Genomic DNA, 16,852 nt, shown 5'->3' with positions numbered 1-16,852 from the left:
CTGCACCCTGCCTTGTGTGCTCTTCGCTGGGGAGAGAGGGCAGCAACGGAAAGGGCGGAAACCGTTAAGGGCATCTGGGAACAGCAGGAGGCTGACGTGGAACCCGCTGGGTCAGTCACCTGAAAAGAAATGGGCTTTTAATGCTGCTGTTTCGCTCTGCGAGATCATGCTGTCTTCATCTGCTCTGTTCCACTTGGAAGGGGCAGAGCGAAGACATTGGATGATGCAGCACAGCTGATCTGCATCATCTCCCTTGTTGCTTCCCTGCCCCCTAAAAGCACCAAGATTCCACTTTCCTTTTTAAAGTTTTTATTATTTTATTTTGACAAAGTAATAATCATAAATAATTGAGAATAAAAATGTGAACCCCACCACTGAGACCATTCCATTGTAACTTATCCAGCCTCCCAAAATTTCAACACCTTTTGCTATGGTTTGACCCCTTTCCTTTTTAACAGTACAAATTCTACAAACACCTTCCATATCTCCTTGAAATCATTTCTCCTGCACATTCCCCGTCTTACCTTAATGGCACATGTCAATTTATCATCAAAAGCTATATCCACACACCTCTATACCATTCTTCCATTTTATATTCTGCTTCCCCTTCCACTTCCTAGCTATCATAATTCGTGCAGCTGTCAATAAATTTGTGAGCAAGTCCTTCATAGCCTGTGAACCTTCCACCCCATCGGAAATGGATAATAATGCTACCTCTGGACTTTCGGTCAGCTTTAACCCAGTGATTTCTGTTATCTCCTTAAACACCCTTTGCCAAAAAAATAATAATTGTACTGTACATATTTACACCCCCACCACATGTGAACATAAGTCCCTGTTTCCTGGCATCCCCTCCAACATAACACCAAAAAGATTCCCCTTTTCTGTTTCCTTACAGTGAATAGAAATCAGGGGTCTGCAGTGGTTCCTCTGAGGCACCCCTTGACTTGTTTTTTGAAAAGGCCCAAATTAACTCATAGGAATCTGCCTCATATCAGGTCAATCCATCTAGCACAGTATTGTCTGCACTGACTGACAGCAGCTCTCCGGGGTCTCCGATAGGGAGTGTCTTCCCAGCCCTACTTGGAGATGCTATGGACTGGACCTGGGACCTTCTACATGCAAACCAGGTGCTCTACCGCCCTGTTGTGGCCCTTTTACTAAAAGTAAAGCCAAGGTTCTAGTCCTCAATGGTTTTGGAATAAGGGACTGGCTTAAACAGCACCATAGGAGCGGCCTTTATACCCTTGGTCCACCTAGCTCAGTATTGCCTACACCAGCTGGTAGTGGTTCTCCAAAGTTTCAGGTCTTTTCTAGCCCCACTATAGGATGCTGCTGAGTACAGAACCTGGGGCCTTCTGCATGCAAAGCAGATGCTATGTATCACTCAGTTTTACACCCCTTTCCCATTTGGATCAACGGCAGCTCAGAAGGGCTCTCCAGGCCCTCTTGCTTTGGGATCGCACATGCCTTCAGTCGGAGAACATAAGGGCATAGTGGGCATCCTCTTTTCACAAGGGTCTGTCAGATGCCCCAAAGCACAACCAGCAAGCAGGATTCAACCACAAGAGCTCACTCCCCTCTTGCCCTTTCCAGCAATTGGCATTCAGAAGCATTTAATGCTTTATTGTTTTTAACACTCGATTGGGAGCTGCCCAGAGTGACTGGGGAAACTCAGCCAGATGGGTGGGGTATAAATAATAAATTATTATTATTATTATTATTATTATTATTATTATTATTATCTGCCTCCAAATGCAAAGCATGGTCATTGGGCTAGTAGGCATTGACAGCCATCTCCCCTCCATGAATTTGCCTAAAGCCCGAATCCCATTTTTTAAGCCATCCAGGTTGGTGGCCATTTCTGCCCCCTGCAGGAGTGAGTTCCGCAGTTTAACTCTGTGCTGCACAAAGAAGGACTTCCTTTCATACATCCCGAATCTTCCATCCAACGTTCAGTTTCATTGGATGTCCACCAGTTATTGTGTTACACTTTTTCTTTGCCAGGCATAATTTTATCACGTTGCCACCTTTTCTCTAAAGTCGCAAACGCTGAAGCCTTTCCTCTTAGAGAAATCTCCCTTTTCTGAACCGTTTCCACCTCTCCAGGATCCCTTTAGAGGTGAGCGTCAAGAACGGGCGAGGCATCTAAAAACTGCCCCCTCTTGCCGGACAGCCCATTGGCGGCTTGCATCAAGCAATGTCAGCCAAGGACAGGCAGGAGCCCTTGCCAGCAGCGAATCAGAAAAGTGGGCAGGGTGAGGGCCGAACCTTTGGCAACCCCTTAACCTCTTTGGACCCCAAGTCTAGATTCGCACCAGCAGATCTGGTCTGTGTGTGTCCTTCTAGCCTCTCGTGAGATGTCTGTACCCCTGAAATTTGGGGGGTGCCTGGGCACCAGTCTGTCTTGCCACTGGGCGCCACCCCGCGTCGCTGGTAACCGGAGACGGGAGCGCGGAGCGCTGTTGGCACCCCCCTCATGGTCCGCGCCCGCCTCAGAGAAGGTTAATCGCTTTTAAACATGGTGAGATCTATCATTTATCATGCCTCGAATGAGTACAGCCAGTCCTGGATTTGTCATGCAGGAAAGGAATACCACGTTGATCTCTAGCTCTTACTTTGCAAATATATATAAATATATATGCAAGCAATCGCCTCTCTAAAAGGGGGGTGGAATAATAGCATTTAGAAAAGCAATTTTGGACTCTGGAGCGAGCTGAACGTATTATATTCCAATTGTTTGCTTTGAAGCCTCCTCTATTCCGCCTCCTATCTTTTCCAATCTCATTTTCCAGATGGGACACTTTAGCCAAATATTCTCGCCCCCTTCTCCGGCAAGGCACACGTGTCCATCCATAAGCCCTTTGTGGGGCTTAATGGAAAAACTGAGAGGCGGGAGAAATTATTTCTCTGCACAGAAGGACTTGGCTTGAATGAACCAAGGGAGGAAGCAGCCCTAGCCGCAATGGTCCCATCTGAGCCGTTATAGGAATGGAAACTGGGATCTTTCCCAAAGGACCTTTCCTAGAAGCGGCAAAGTAGTTAGAATCTCAAAACATCTCAGTGAAAAGTCACGGAATTGTGGAGTTTCTAGAAATTGGTGTTTAGAATTGATGCTGCCTCCAACTGCAGGGCAGAGCTAGCTAGTAGCCGTCGCCAGCCCTCTCATCCTCCCTGAATTTGTCCAATCATCTTTTAAAGGCATTGGCGTTGGTGATTATCACATCCTCATGTGGGAACAAGTTTTCCCAGTTTAGCTCTGTGCTACATGAAGAAGTCCTCTCGTAATTTTATGGGCCCTGAATCTTCCAACATTCAGCTTCAGTGGAGTTCTCGCATTATGAGAAAGGAAGAAAGCATTTCAACTCCTCTGTCGCATCACCTCTTATTTGCCTTTTCTCTGAACTAATAAGTCACAAGCACTGCAACCTTTCTGTCCCCTTGATCAAATTGCTTGCACTTCTCTGGGCCTTCTCCAGCTCTACCATCTCCTTTTTGAGGCAAGGCCTGAGGAGCCGTGGGTTTTGGAATCACCCCACCCCCACCCCTCGGCAGCAAAGTTTCAAGTCTCCAATCCCCCATGAGCGTGAAGAGGAATGAGAAGAAGGCTCCATCCCATCACCTCCCGGAGTTAATTGCCTCTCCGCCATTTAGGGGAAGCAAGTGGAAACCCAGGCGCTAACCCAAGACATCCTCATTCCTGCATAAATCATCCTTATGGCAGCCTCCCTCTTCCCACTGTGCCCACCAGAAATTGTGCCCTCGGGGCATGCGCAGAGGGACGCTGCAGTCTTCTCTTTCCACCAAGCGAGTCTCCCAAGTGCAAGATAAACAAGGGCTGTGATGGTTCAGGGAGCTGCTGCAAGAGACGGGGTGCCAGGAGTCTGGCCCCACTTGGTCAGGTGGTGTCAACTCCTTGGGGTGCCCCCTCTTCCCTACTTTATTGTTTTGTTGTTTTTGTTTTAATTCTTTAGTAAAGGTAAAGGGACCCCAGACCGTTAGGTCCAATCGTAACCAACTCTGGGGTTGCGGCGCTCATCTCGCTTTATTGGCTGAGGGAGCCGGCATACAGCTTCCGGATCATGTGGTCAGGATGACTAAGCTGCTTTTGGCAAACCAGAGCAGCGCACGGAAACGCCAGTCGTGGCCGACTCTGGGGTTGCGGCGCTCATCTCGCTTTATTGGCCGAGGGAGCCGGCGTACAGCTTCCGTGTCATGTGGCCAGCATGACTAAGCCGCTTCTGGCGAACCAGAGCAGCGCACGGAAACACCATTGACCTTCCCACCAGAGCGGTACCTATTTATCTACTTGCACTTTGATGTGCTTTCGAACTGCTAGGTTGGCAGGAGCAGGGACCGAGCAACAGGAGCTCACCCCGTCGTGGGGATTCGAACTGCCGACCTTATGATCAGCAAGTCCTAGGCTCTGTGGTTTAACCCACAGCGCCACCCGCGTCCCTATTCTGTTTATTCTGTGAACAACCCTGTGATCTTGTAAGGAAGGGTGATATATGCTTTTAAAACATCATCATCATCATCATATACCCGTGTGGTGTTGCTGCAAGATTTCTCTGAAAAGATGTACCTTATTCAGTGACTTTTTGAAGAAGCGCACACAAAATTAAAATGTCCACAGGAAGACAGGAAGCTGGGTTTTACTGAGCCAGGGCCTTGGGTCCACCTAGCTCAGAGCTCTCCACACAGACTGGCAGCAGCTCTCCAGTGTTTCAGGGAGGGAGTCTTTCCCAGCCCTACTTAGAAGATGTCAGAATTGAACCTAGGGCCTTCTGCAGGCCAAGCAGGTGCTCTGCCACTGAGCTGTGGCCCCTCCCTGCTTGGAAATGCTGCCAGCATTGATTGAAATGAGGGCCTCGTCCGCCATGCAAAGCAGGGGCTATACCGCTGAGTCACAGCCCTGTCCGAAAACAACTGTACAATGATTGTAAATCTCACCAAGACAACTGATTAAAAGTTTCTGACATATTTATTTCACAAAATTTATGCACTGCTTGATTGTAAAAAGGGGGGGGGCCTCAACACAATTATCCATCAGAATAACGAACAACAATCATTCAGTGCATGCAGAAAGTCACAAATTTGCAAGAGCAGAATGTGCCGGGGTGTTTTGTTTAGTTTTTGAGGTTGTTTCGGGATTTAACACAACATCTCTCGACCCAACTCCACCCAGGCAGATCCCCTTATTAATGCCATTTAGTGGCCTTCTCCTCCCCTCCGAAATCATTCAGTCCTTGGGCTCCAGCGATGCAGCTGGCATGCTGTCCCCCTCCCAGGGAGGCTTTTGCAGCCCTCCCCATACCTCAAATTCGTAAGATGGCATCGCAATTGGCTACGGCCACGAGGCTGCCCCAGTTATCCTCGGACAAGCAAAACAGGCTTTCGCAGTCAGGATTATTGAATGACGGAGGATTAAGGCGATGAAACAGATACCCTGAGTCATTCTGAAATCTATTTGGAGGTAGGATTCGTACGGGGAGCTTTGGTAACGTTATCCAGGCAAAAGACTCTGCGCTTTCTCTGGTGGCTTCCTGGCCACTCCTACACACCCGCCATTCCAAGCCCACAAGGCCTTTAAGGAAAAGAGACGTTTTGTCCAAGGACATCACAGGCAAGGAATCCCAGTCTTTTCCTGACCTTGGGATGAAGCCGTCAAGCTGTCGTCGGCCGCAACTTTGCTTTCTCCTTGGCCGGGTTGGCGCAATCGCCAAAGCATCTTCTGGCAGGAAGAAAAAGGGCCCTTCTGCGATGCGCTTCGTTGCACCGCCCGGTAACCTAATCGCGGAGATGGGATTACACCTTGCAAAGTAGGTTCAAACAACCTAATATCCTGCCAGGCCGTTTTTCAGTGCCAAGTCTCGTTGAAACCTAGACCCTTTTTGTGATTCCTTTCCATCTTTCCTGCTCTGAATCCCTGTTCTCCTTTCTTAAAAACATAAGAAGAGCCCTGCTGGATCAAGTCCAAGGCCCAGCTGGTCAATAATAATAATAATAATAATATTTATACCCCACCCATCTGGCTAGGTTTCCCCAGCCACTCTGGGAGGCTTCCAGCACATAAAAAAACATAATAAAATGTCAAAAGTTAAAAACTTCCCTAAACAGGGCTGCCTTCAGATGTCTTCTAAAAGTCAGATAGTTGCTTATTTCCTTGACATCTGATGGGAGGGTGTTCCACAGGACAGGTGCCACTACCAAGAAGGCTCTCTGCCTGGTTCCCTGTAGCTTCACTTCTTTCAGGGAGGGAGCCGCCAGAAGACCCTCAGAGCTGGACCTCAGTGTCAGGGCTGAACGATGGGGGTGGAGACACTCCTCCTTGTATACAGAGCCAATGCTGTTTAGGGCTTTAAAGGTCAACACCAACACTTTGAATTGTGCTCCAAAAAAAAAAAAAAAAAAAAAAAAGTTTATAAATCTGTCTCTTAAATCATTCCTGTCCTAATCCCTTTTGGCCCTTCTTCAGCCTCAGAAGTTGACCCATGTTAAATTGCTGTATACAAGCAGCACATGGGTGGCACTGTGGTCTAAACCAGTGTTTCCCAACCTTGGGCCTCCAGCTGTTTTTGGACTACAACTCCCATCATCCCTAGCTAGCAAGACCAGTGGTCAGGGATGATGGGAATTGTAGTTCAAAAACAGCTGGAGGCCCAAGGTTGGGAAACACTGGTCTAAACCACTGAGGCTCTTGGGCTTGCTGATCAGAAGATTGGTGGTTCAAATCCCTGTGACGGGGTCAGCTCCCATTGCTCTATCCCAGCTCCTGCCAACCTAGCAGTTCGAAAGCATGCCAGTGCAAGTAGATAAATAGGTATCGCTGTGGTGGGAAGGTAAATGGTGTTTCCATGCGCTCTGGTTCCCGTCACGGTGTCCCGTTGCGCCAGAAGCGGTTAGGTCATGCTGAGAACAATAGATAGAATCTTCTGCAGCCCAAACTCTGGGACGCGGGTGATGCTGTGGGTTAAACCACAGAGCCTAGGACTTGCCGATCAGAAGGTCAGCGGTTCAGATCCCCACGACAGGGTGAGCTCCCGTTGCTCGGTCCCTGCTCCTGCCAACCTAGCAGTTCGAAAGCACATCAAAGTGCAAGTAGATAAATAGGTACCGCTCTGGTGGGAAGGTCAATGGTGTTTCCGTGCGCTGCTCTGGTTCGCCAGAAGCGGCTTAGTCATGCTGGCCACATGACACGGAAGCTGTACGCCGGCTCCCTCGGCCAATAAAGCGAGATGAGCGCCGCAACCCCAGAGTCGGCCACGACTGGACCTAACGGTCAGGGGTCCCTTTACCTTTACCCGTCCACATGGGTCTATCAAATCCAAACTCTTCTTCTTCTTCGCACAAATTCATGGAGTAGAGGGGTGAGTTCAGTTGGTTAGAGCATGGTGCTGATAACACCAAGGTTGCAGGTTTTGTCCCCGCATGGGACAGCATAAATTCTGCATTGTGCAGGGGGTTGGGTGAGATGATCCTCAGGGTCCCTTCCAGTGCTACAATTCTGTGATGGCTACTAGCCACCATGCCCGTCCTCTGCTTCCACAGTCAAATGCAGCTGGAAGCCACAGGAGTAGAGAGGACTCTTGTGCTCAGATCCTGCTTACAGTTTTTCCACAGGCAACTGTGCGAAGAGGATGCTGGGCTTGTTGGGCTGTATGATGCAAGGACTTATGGGAGTTGTAGTCCAAAACAGCTGGAGGGCATGCTGGAGGCTATATTGAGGGCTCTTGTCCTGAGGTCAGTGTGGGACCTTTTAAAAATAAAAATCCACGAATTTCCATATGTGTTTCTCTCCCTCCCCCAGCCAACTCCTCCCCCCTCCCCTTCAAGCATCTCCTTTTCCTTTTTGGGCAGAGATTTCTGAACTGCCAAATTGCAGATTCCCTCTCTGTCACTCGTAAATCTTCCTGGTGCTGACTTGAATCCATGACATCTTATCCCTGCAAGACAGCTGGTCCCCCAGCAGTTGGTGGCTACCGGCTTTCAGCACTGCAAACCTCCACATACACACAGACATACACACCCCAAAAACTGAGGAATGATATGTTCGAGTCTCGGGGAAGAAGGCAGGTGGGCTGAGATGCTTCCCTGGGTGCTGAGACATCGTTTGAATTGGTGGCCTCTGTGAAAAGTTCATGGAAGGGCCGTAGCACAACGTGGTACTAGGGGCACCTGCTTGGCATGCAGAAGGTCCCCGGTTCAATCCCCCCTGGCAGCATCTCCAGGTGGGTCTGGAAATCTCCCCTGCCTGGAACCCTTGAGAGCCATTGCTGAAAGTCAGTGTAGGCAACATTGAGCTAGAAGAACCAATAGGTTTGATTCAACGTGTTGTAAACAAAATCTGCCCTTCTTCCCTTATCCAAGAGCCCGTATAGAGTCCTTAAGTGGGTTCCCTATTGGTAGGAGAAAATAACAGAAGCCAACCAGAGAATATTGAGAAGCAAAGCCGCTCATAAGCCTGATCTTTATTGATCTGTTGCAACAGGGTGCTCCCCTTATCCGCAGGAGAGACAAGGAACCCAGAACAATGGTGTGCAAGGCCTTATAAAGACTTTTGAAATTGCCACCCTGTAGATCAAGACCACTCCTCCATACATCATACATACATCACAGAAGGGGTGTAACCCAAGACCACTCCCCACAAACATCATTGCCTTTCCTGGTAGTCTGGCCATTCCTTTGAAATGGTGATTTCCCAATTCCCGAGACAATGGGAAGGCTCCCTGACCCCCTCCCTCCTTGCAGAGAAAACATTTGGTCAGTTTGGGAGTTAACATGGTTCCAGGTTGGTCTTCCTGTGCTGATCTATGTATGTACGTGCTTGGTTGGTACATTTATGAACATTTATTATTGTCAGGGAACTGCCATCAGAGCAGGTGGTGGAAGGGCTCAAGGAGGTCAGGAGAGACTTAACAGCAGAGGAAGGAACCAGCAGGGGGAGAGAAGGAGCTCCGAGGGAAAGGGAGTCGGAAGAAGGGCTCTGGGACACTTCCAGCGAAAACAGTGAGGAGGTTTCAGGACCTCCTATAGGGACACCCACACCTCGCCGGAAACTGTCACGCCGAGAGTCCAGAAGACGCGTTTCCGTTAAGGAGCTTTTATGTTGGAAGAGATTCCGCAAACGCCCACTGTCGGATTCTGCCAGCGACTGAGGGAGCCATGCTTAAGGGCTCCGCTAAAGACAGAGTTTTGCTAAGCTGAGCAAACCCTGAGGGACTAAGCTTTTACGCACAAGCAGCTCATCATCCCATCACAATTATATATGTAAGACCTTAAATTTTATTATTACAAAAGTAAGGCTGCTTCCAACATTTCAGTTTTATGCTCAGTATGTAGCTCTCTTCGTGGCCCCCAAATTTGGACTTACCGTATTTTTCGCTCTATAAGACGCACCAGACCACAAGACGCACCCACTTTTTGAAGGAGGAAAACAAGAAAAAAATATTCTGAATCCAGAACAGCAAGAGGGATTGCTGCGCAGTGAAAGCAGCAATCCCTCTTGCTGTTCTGGCTTCTGGGATAGCTACGCAGCCTGCATTCGCTCCATAAGACGCACACACATTTCCCCTTACTTTTTAGGAGGGAAAAAGTGAGTCCTATAGAGCAAAAAATACGGTAATTCCAAATTAAGCTGTGTGGCTTAATAAACAGAGGCTATGTGCAATTTTCTGGCTGCCGTCTGTGTGCGTTTAAGTAGATATGAGCTTGGGTTGCAGATGTGAGCTTGGATTAGGCGAGGCAGGGAGGGCTCTTAGACCAGACCTTACCATATTTAGGGACGTTTGTCCTGGAAAGATGCATTTGCTTCACCCTTTCCCAGTTAAAGATCCCCTTTATACTTTGCTTTGGACTGCAGTGCAAAGTCAATAGCAAGAGTGCCTCTGAGCATACATTGTTCCTATTTCTTCTAACTTTTAACCCTGCTCTTCCCAAGGAGTCTGTTTAAGATTTTAACCTTGTTGTGATTTTAGGCTGGTTTGAAGGGATGCCTTTTTCCATTTATATTTGTGGCTCTGAGTTTCTATCTATCTATCTATCTATCTATCTATCTATCTATCTATCTATCTATCTATCTCTATCTATCATCTATCTATCTGTCTGTCTATCTGTCTATCTATCTATCTATCATCTATCTATGTATCATCTATCTATCTATCTATCTATCTATCTATCTATCTATCTATCTATCATCTATCTCTATCTATATCTATCTATCTATCTATCATCTATCATCTATCTCTATCTATCTATCATCTATCATCTATCATCTATCTCTATCTATCTATCTATCTATCTATCTATCTATCTATCATCTATCATCTTTCTATCTATCTATCTATCTATCTATCTATCTGAATGATAATAGCAATAAGTTAATTCATTAAAAGCAATCTCCTTTCCCCGACACACACAGATGCAAATAATCCTCAGAGAATTGCCACGAGCTCAGCAGATAAAGTGAAAAAGTCAATGAGGGGGGCAGGCAGCCCATCCAGCTGAACTCTAGCAGATGCCCTCCAAATGGAGCTTATGGGGGATTTAAACAGCTCAGGGAACTGGGATGGGCCTCACTGTGGAGACATTTCATGCTTATTAGCAGAGTATTGTGACATCTTGTCTGTCAGGACAGCTGCTTCACACCTCCAAGCCCTCTGCAAGATAACATTAGGGCACGCGTGCCTTTTCTGCCCTTTAGAGCTTTCTTTGTGTTGCCCAGCAAGGTTTGTTTCAAGACCCTTCCCTGTTATTGACCTAAGGCGCCATCTGCACTGTGCATTTAAAGCACTGTCACCCCACTTTACACAGTCATGGCTTCCCCAAAGAATCATGGGAGCTGTAGTCTATTATGAGTGGTGAGGGTTGTTTGGAGAGTCCAGTTCCCCTCTGAGGGTTCCCAAAATTTCCCTACAATTCCTAGAATTCCCTGGGAAGAGGGATTAATTATCAACCCATGAAGGAGCTCAGAGACAATTTATTGATGGTTATGGTTATTATTTCAAGCAGCCCTGTATCGGGAGGTTTTTAATGCTTGATGTTTTTATTATGCTTTTAGATATGATGTAAACTGCCCAGAGTGGCTGGGGAAATCCAGCCAGATGGGCAAGGTATAAATATTAATGATGATGATGATGTTATTTCAACTTATTTTTGTGGTACCTTGGTTCTCAAACTTAATCCGCTCTGGAAGTCCGTTCCAAAACCAAAGCATTCCAAAACCAAGGCGTGCTTTCCCATAGAAAGTAATGCAAAATGGATTAATCTGTTCCAGACTTTTAAAAACAACCCTTAAAACAGCCATTTAACATGAATTTTACTATCTAACGAGATCATTGATCCATAAAATCAATCAGTCAATCAATCAATCAGTAGCTGAACTGGGTTCCACAGGGCCACAAAAAAGGAGCCGCAAAAACAAAAAAGCAAAATAAATAGGAAAAACAGACAGACCTCAGCGTAGCACTCAAATCAGAAGTGTGGCACTCAAATCGGAAGCGTACTACTCAAATTGGAAATGTGGCACTCAAAACGGAGCACGTTCAACTTCCGAAAAGAGTTCGCAAACCGGAACACTTACTTCCGGGTTTGCAGTGTTTGGGTTCCAAATTGTTTGAGTATCAAGGTGTTTGAGGACCAAGGTACCACTGTAATGCCCTTTATCAAAAGATTTCAGGGCAGTGTACAGTGGTACTTCGGGTTACATACGCTTCAGGTTACATACGCTTCAGGTTACAGACTCCGCTAACCCAGAAATAGTACCTCGGGTTAAGAACTTTGCTTCAGGATGAGAACAGAAATTGTGCAGCGGCAGCAGGAGGCCCCATTAGTTAAAGCGGTGCTTCAGGTTAAGAACAGTTTCAGGTTAAGAACGGACCTCCAGAACGATTTACCGTAAGTACTTAACCTGAGGTACCACTGTACAACATTAGAGAACGAATTACAAAGCATCAGTGATAAAAACATAGTAAAAGGCATGTTGATAGACAGCCTAATAGTGAAATAATCATAATAAGAGCAATCCCCACGCTTTTACAGGCCATTGATTACTTAATAATCAGAGGCCTGGGTAAAGAGGAATGTTTTTGCCTGGTGTCTAAAGATGATGGGAGCAGGTGAGCCTCTCTGGGGAGAGCATTCCACAATCAGGGATCCACCCATGCTTCAATGGAATCTCGGAGTTGAACCCTTTCAGCTGTACACACAGGCATTCACCATTTCCGTGTCAATTTAACAATGATACTTAACATTGTAGTGGGAGCCCTGTGATTGAAGGAGATATCTTTCCCCTCCCTGCAGGGCCCAGATTTTGGCTACGTCTCCAGGGAGCCCCTCTTTGAAGAAGTCACCAGCTTGGACTCTTTTGGGAATCTGGAAGTCAGCCCGCCAGTTACTGCCAATGGAAAAGAGTACCCTTTGGGGAGAATCCTCATTGGAAGCAGCTTCCCTCTGTAAGAGAGTGCACGTGGATGTCGATATTGTAAAAGACCCGACGACCTGAATTTCTGGTTTAAAAAAAGTAAACTCAAAACCCACCACTGACCATTATCAATCATAGGGATGGGCCTTTTTTTGCCTTGTGCAAAGCCTCCCAGTGTTGCCTGCCATCGTTGGATGAGGACAGAGGCTAAAGGGGCATGGGAAGAATTAAGATAAATATGCATTTTCCTGCAAAGGGCAAAACATTCAGCCCTTTCTGTGGCCAGAAGCTGGCTGGACGGGCATCTGAGCCTCATGTCAATGGTGGCAAGAGGGTTGTGTCCTCCAATGAGGGCCTCAGGGCTTGCAGTGAAAGCAATGCAGAGGCAGTGCTGAACTCTGGCGAAGGAGAAGATCTGCCACCTGCCTTACTCAGACAAATGATAGGGCCGGCCCTGTAAATACATGTCTGTTTTCACTGGCCCCGTTTTTCTCTCTCATTCATTTCCTCCTCTTCTTCTGGGGGAATGTGCTTATATAATTAAATATCCAAAGATATTCCAAAGCACTTATCATCCAATAGTTTTTTTATACAGTCAAGCCTCGGTTGTTGAATGTAATCCATTCCAGAAGCGAAGCCCATTTGGCTTCTGAAACGTTTGACAACTGAGGCACAGCTTCCGATTGGTTTCAGGAGCTTCCCGCAGTCAGTGGAAACTGCATCGGATGTTCGGCTTCCGAAAAACAGTCGAAAACCAGAACATTTACTTCTGGGTTTTTGGCCTTTGGGAAATGTACCTTTGGGAAATGTTCCAAAACTGAGGCGTTTGGGATCCGTGGTTTGACTGTACATACATAACCTCTTCTTGACTTCCCACCCCTCCTTTCCTGACGTTTATTTTTATTACTCCTTTTTATTAGCTGCTTTAAAACACAGATTTTTATTATCTAAGCCCCAATATCGCTAATTCTTTCAGTAAAAAGGTAAAGGTACCCCTGCCCGTACGAGCCAGTCTTGACAGACTCTGGGGTTGTGCGCCCATCTCACTTAAGAGGCCAGGGGCTGTCCGGAGACACTTCCGGGTCACGTGGCCAGCGTGACATCGCTGCTCTGGCCAGAGCCAGAGCCAGAGCCGCACACGGAAACGCCGTTTACCTTCCCGCTGGTAAGCGGTCCCTATTTATCTACTTGCACCCGGAGGTGCTTTCGAACTGCTAGGTTGGCAGGCGCTGGGACCGAGCAGCGGGAGCGCACCCCGCCGCAGGGATTCGAACCGCCGACCTTTCGATCGGCAAGTCCTAGGCGCTGAGGCTTTAACCCACAGCGCCACCTGCGTCCCCCAATTCTTTCAGTAATCTGCTGCTTATATTTCAAAACCTGCCTGCGACTTCATGTATGGGCGATAGTTTTAGTAGATAACCCATCAATGGTTTCCATTCTCCCTTAAACAATTCATCATTATGTCCTCTTCGTTTAGCAGTCATTTTCTCCATTTCAGCATAGTCCATCAGTTTCATAAGCCATTCATCCTTAATTGGTCACCCTTTTTTTTTTTCTTGGGGGGGTGTTGACCTTTTCAGGTCCGCAGGGCGGAGGATGACGAAGGTGGTGCGGGATTTCCTCTATGCCCAGAAAGTCCAGTCACCCATTGAGCTCTACTCTGACTGGCTGACGGTGGGCCACGTGGACGAGTTTGTGACTTTTGTCCCCATTCCTGGCAAAAAGGTGAGCATCAGCTGCGAAGTTCTGTGACCCTTACGCGTTATCGCTAGTTAATTATGTGTTTTGGGCTGAGAAACAGCGATGAAAGCGTAGCTGGCGTGGCCATAACCTTCCCCTCCTATGGCTTCTTTTCAAGGATTGGACAGAGACTATGGAAGAGTCATGGGAATAAGGAGAGTGTGCATGTGTGAATTCAGTAACGCTTAGTTTGTTTTGGGTTCTTAGTTCGTTAATATTGTTAATATTGTTTTGTGGGTTATGAGCGTTGTAACACTTTGTGAATTTTATAATACGACTTTTCTTGTGGTTGTGCTGTTTAGCCTATTTTCTAAGTTGTTTTGTTAATGGTGTTTTATGGAAGGTGGTTGTTTTAATGGTGATTAGTTGATTATTTTATGTGATTTTTGTTGCGGTTGTGAGGATGATGATGATGATAATAATAATAATAATTTATTTGTACCCCACCCATCTGGCTGGGTTTCCCCAGCCACTCTGGGTGGCTTCCAACAAAGATTAAAAATACATTAAAATGCCACACATTAAAAACTTCCCTGAACAGGGCTGCCTTCAGATGTCTTCTAAATGTCAGGTAGTTGTTTATCTCTTTGACAACTGATGGGAGGGCGTTCCACAGGGCGGGCGCCACTACCGAGAAGGCCCTCTGCCTGGTTCCCTGTAACTTGGCCTCTCGCAGTGAGGGAACCGCCAGAAGGCCCTTGGCGTTGGACTTCAGTGTCCGGGCAGAACGATGGGGGTGGAGACGCTCCTTCAGGTATACTGGACCAAGGCTGTGTTCTGCTCTGTTATTATTTATGGCATGTAAGGTGCTTTGTGACTCATGTGAGTTAAAAGCGGCATAGGAATATAATAAATAAACAAAGCAAGCAAGCAAAGTTAAGGACCCCTGGCCGGTTAAGCCCAGTCAAAGGCAAGTATGGGGTTGCGGCGCTCATCTTGCTTTCAGGCCAAGGGAGCCGCCGTTTGTCCACAGACAGCTTTCCAGGTCATGTGGTCAGCATCACTAAACCGTTTCTGCGGCAACAGAACACCGTGATGGAAACCAGAGTGCACGGAAACGCCATTCCCCTTCCCGCTGCAGCGGTACCTATTCATCTACTTGCACTGGTGTGCTTTTGAACTGCTGAGATGGCCGACCTTCTGATCGGCAAGCCCAAGAGGCTCAGTGGTTTAGATCACAGCATCCCCGATAAGCAAGCGAGCATGGCCTCCTGTGGGAAGGAGTTCCATAGTTTAGCCATGAGCTGCGTGGAAAAGTCCTTTCTTTTACCTGCCCTGATACGGCCCTTCGTTTCCCTTTCCTCCTCTCAGCAATTCCGAATGCTCATGGCCAGCCCTTCCGCCTGCTACAAGCTGTTCAGGGAGAAGCAGAAAGAAGGACATGGAGAAGCCGTCATGTTCAAAGGTAGGCTGTTCAGACAGACCCAGGATAAGAGCATAAAAAGAAACCCTGCTAGATCAGGCCCATCGAAGCCCAGCATCCTGTTCTTACAGGGGCCGACTAGATGCCTGTGGGAAACCAGCAAACAGAAGCCAACCACAAGAACACTCTCCCCTCCATGTGATTTTCAGAGTATAGCCATTGTGGCTCATAGCCATTGATGGCTCTCTCCTCCTCTATGAATTTGTCCCATTTTCTTTTAAAGCCATCCAGGTTGGTGGGCCATCCCGGCCTCCTGTGGGAGGGAGTTCCGCAGTTCAACACTGCGCAAACGACTTTCTTTTACCAGTTCTGAATTTTCTGACATTCAACTTCGCTGGCTGTCCGCAAGTTGCAGTGTTACGAGAGAGGGAGAAAAGCTTTTCTCTGCCCACGTTCTTCATGCCAGGCATCGTTTTATATACCTATCTTGTGTTGCCTCTTACTTGCCTTTTCTCTAAACTAAAAAGTCCCAAAAACGGCAATCTTGCTTCGTGCAGCTGTCTTGGAACAGAGTCCGGCCTCTGAGGAGGGATTGGACTCTCTGGCATGTTTCCATTTGTTTTTCGAAAATTAGTAAAGGTAAAGGCACCCCTGACCATTAGGTCCAGTCGTGGCCGACTCTGGGGTTGCAGCGCTCATCTCGCTTTATTGGCTGAGGGAGCCAGCGTACAGCTTCCGGGTCTTGTGGCCAGCATGACTGAGCCGCTTCTGGTGAACCAGAGCAGCGAACGGAAACGCCGTTTACCTTCCCGCCGGAGCGGTACCTATTTATCTACTTGCACTTTGATGTGCTTTTGAACTGCTAGGTGGGCAGGAGCAGGGACTGAGCAATGGGAACTCACCCCGTCTTGGGGATTCGAACCGCCGACCTTCTGATCTGCAAGTCCTAGGCTCTGTGGTTTAACCCACAGTGCCACCTGCGACCCACTTTTCAAAAATTACCTTGTGCAAAATTGGCTCATCAGTTTTATCGCTCCTTTCGCAAAGCACCTTGTAACACAACCCAAAACTCTTCTCTCTCTCTCTCTCTCTCTCTCTCTCTCTCTCTCTCTGTGTGTGTGTGTGTGTGTGTGTGAGAGAGAGAGAGAGAGAGAGAGAGAGAGAGAGAGAGAGGGAAAATCACACAAGTGGCTTTGCCCATCCTTATTCTGCACCAATGTGTGGGGAAGCAGGACGAAGATGTCTCATGGACGGCTCCCGCAATCGCCTTATGTCCCAAAGAATGGGGAGGGGAGGCCCATGGTTGAAACATATCATGGACACTGGCT

At 47.5% G+C, this 16,852-nt stretch overlaps 1 protein-coding gene across 2 annotated transcripts in view; it reads left to right on the top strand.

The window, feature by feature from the left end:
- Positions 1-16,852, top strand: part of LOC307221988 (protein-arginine deiminase type-2-like) — a 78,101-nt gene that overhangs the window by 55,284 nt on the left and 5,965 nt on the right. For both annotated transcript variants that reach the window (XM_079986963.1, XM_079986962.1), the window contains 3 exons: positions 12,301-12,452; positions 14,002-14,146; positions 15,473-15,566. In XM_079986963.1, coding sequence (XP_079843089.1) covers positions 12,301-12,452; positions 14,002-14,146; positions 15,473-15,566 — 391 coding nt within the window. The remainder of the gene's footprint in view (positions 1-12,300; positions 12,453-14,001; positions 14,147-15,472; positions 15,567-16,852) is intronic.

The sequence above is a fragment of the Podarcis cretensis genome (genome assembly GCF_951804945.1).
Source record: "Podarcis cretensis genome assembly, chromosome: 8".
Taxonomy (NCBI): Eukaryota; Metazoa; Chordata; class Lepidosauria; order Squamata; family Lacertidae; genus Podarcis; species Podarcis cretensis.
Note: the sequence above shows the minus strand (reverse complement) of the source record. Positions and strands in the feature narration are given on the sequence as shown.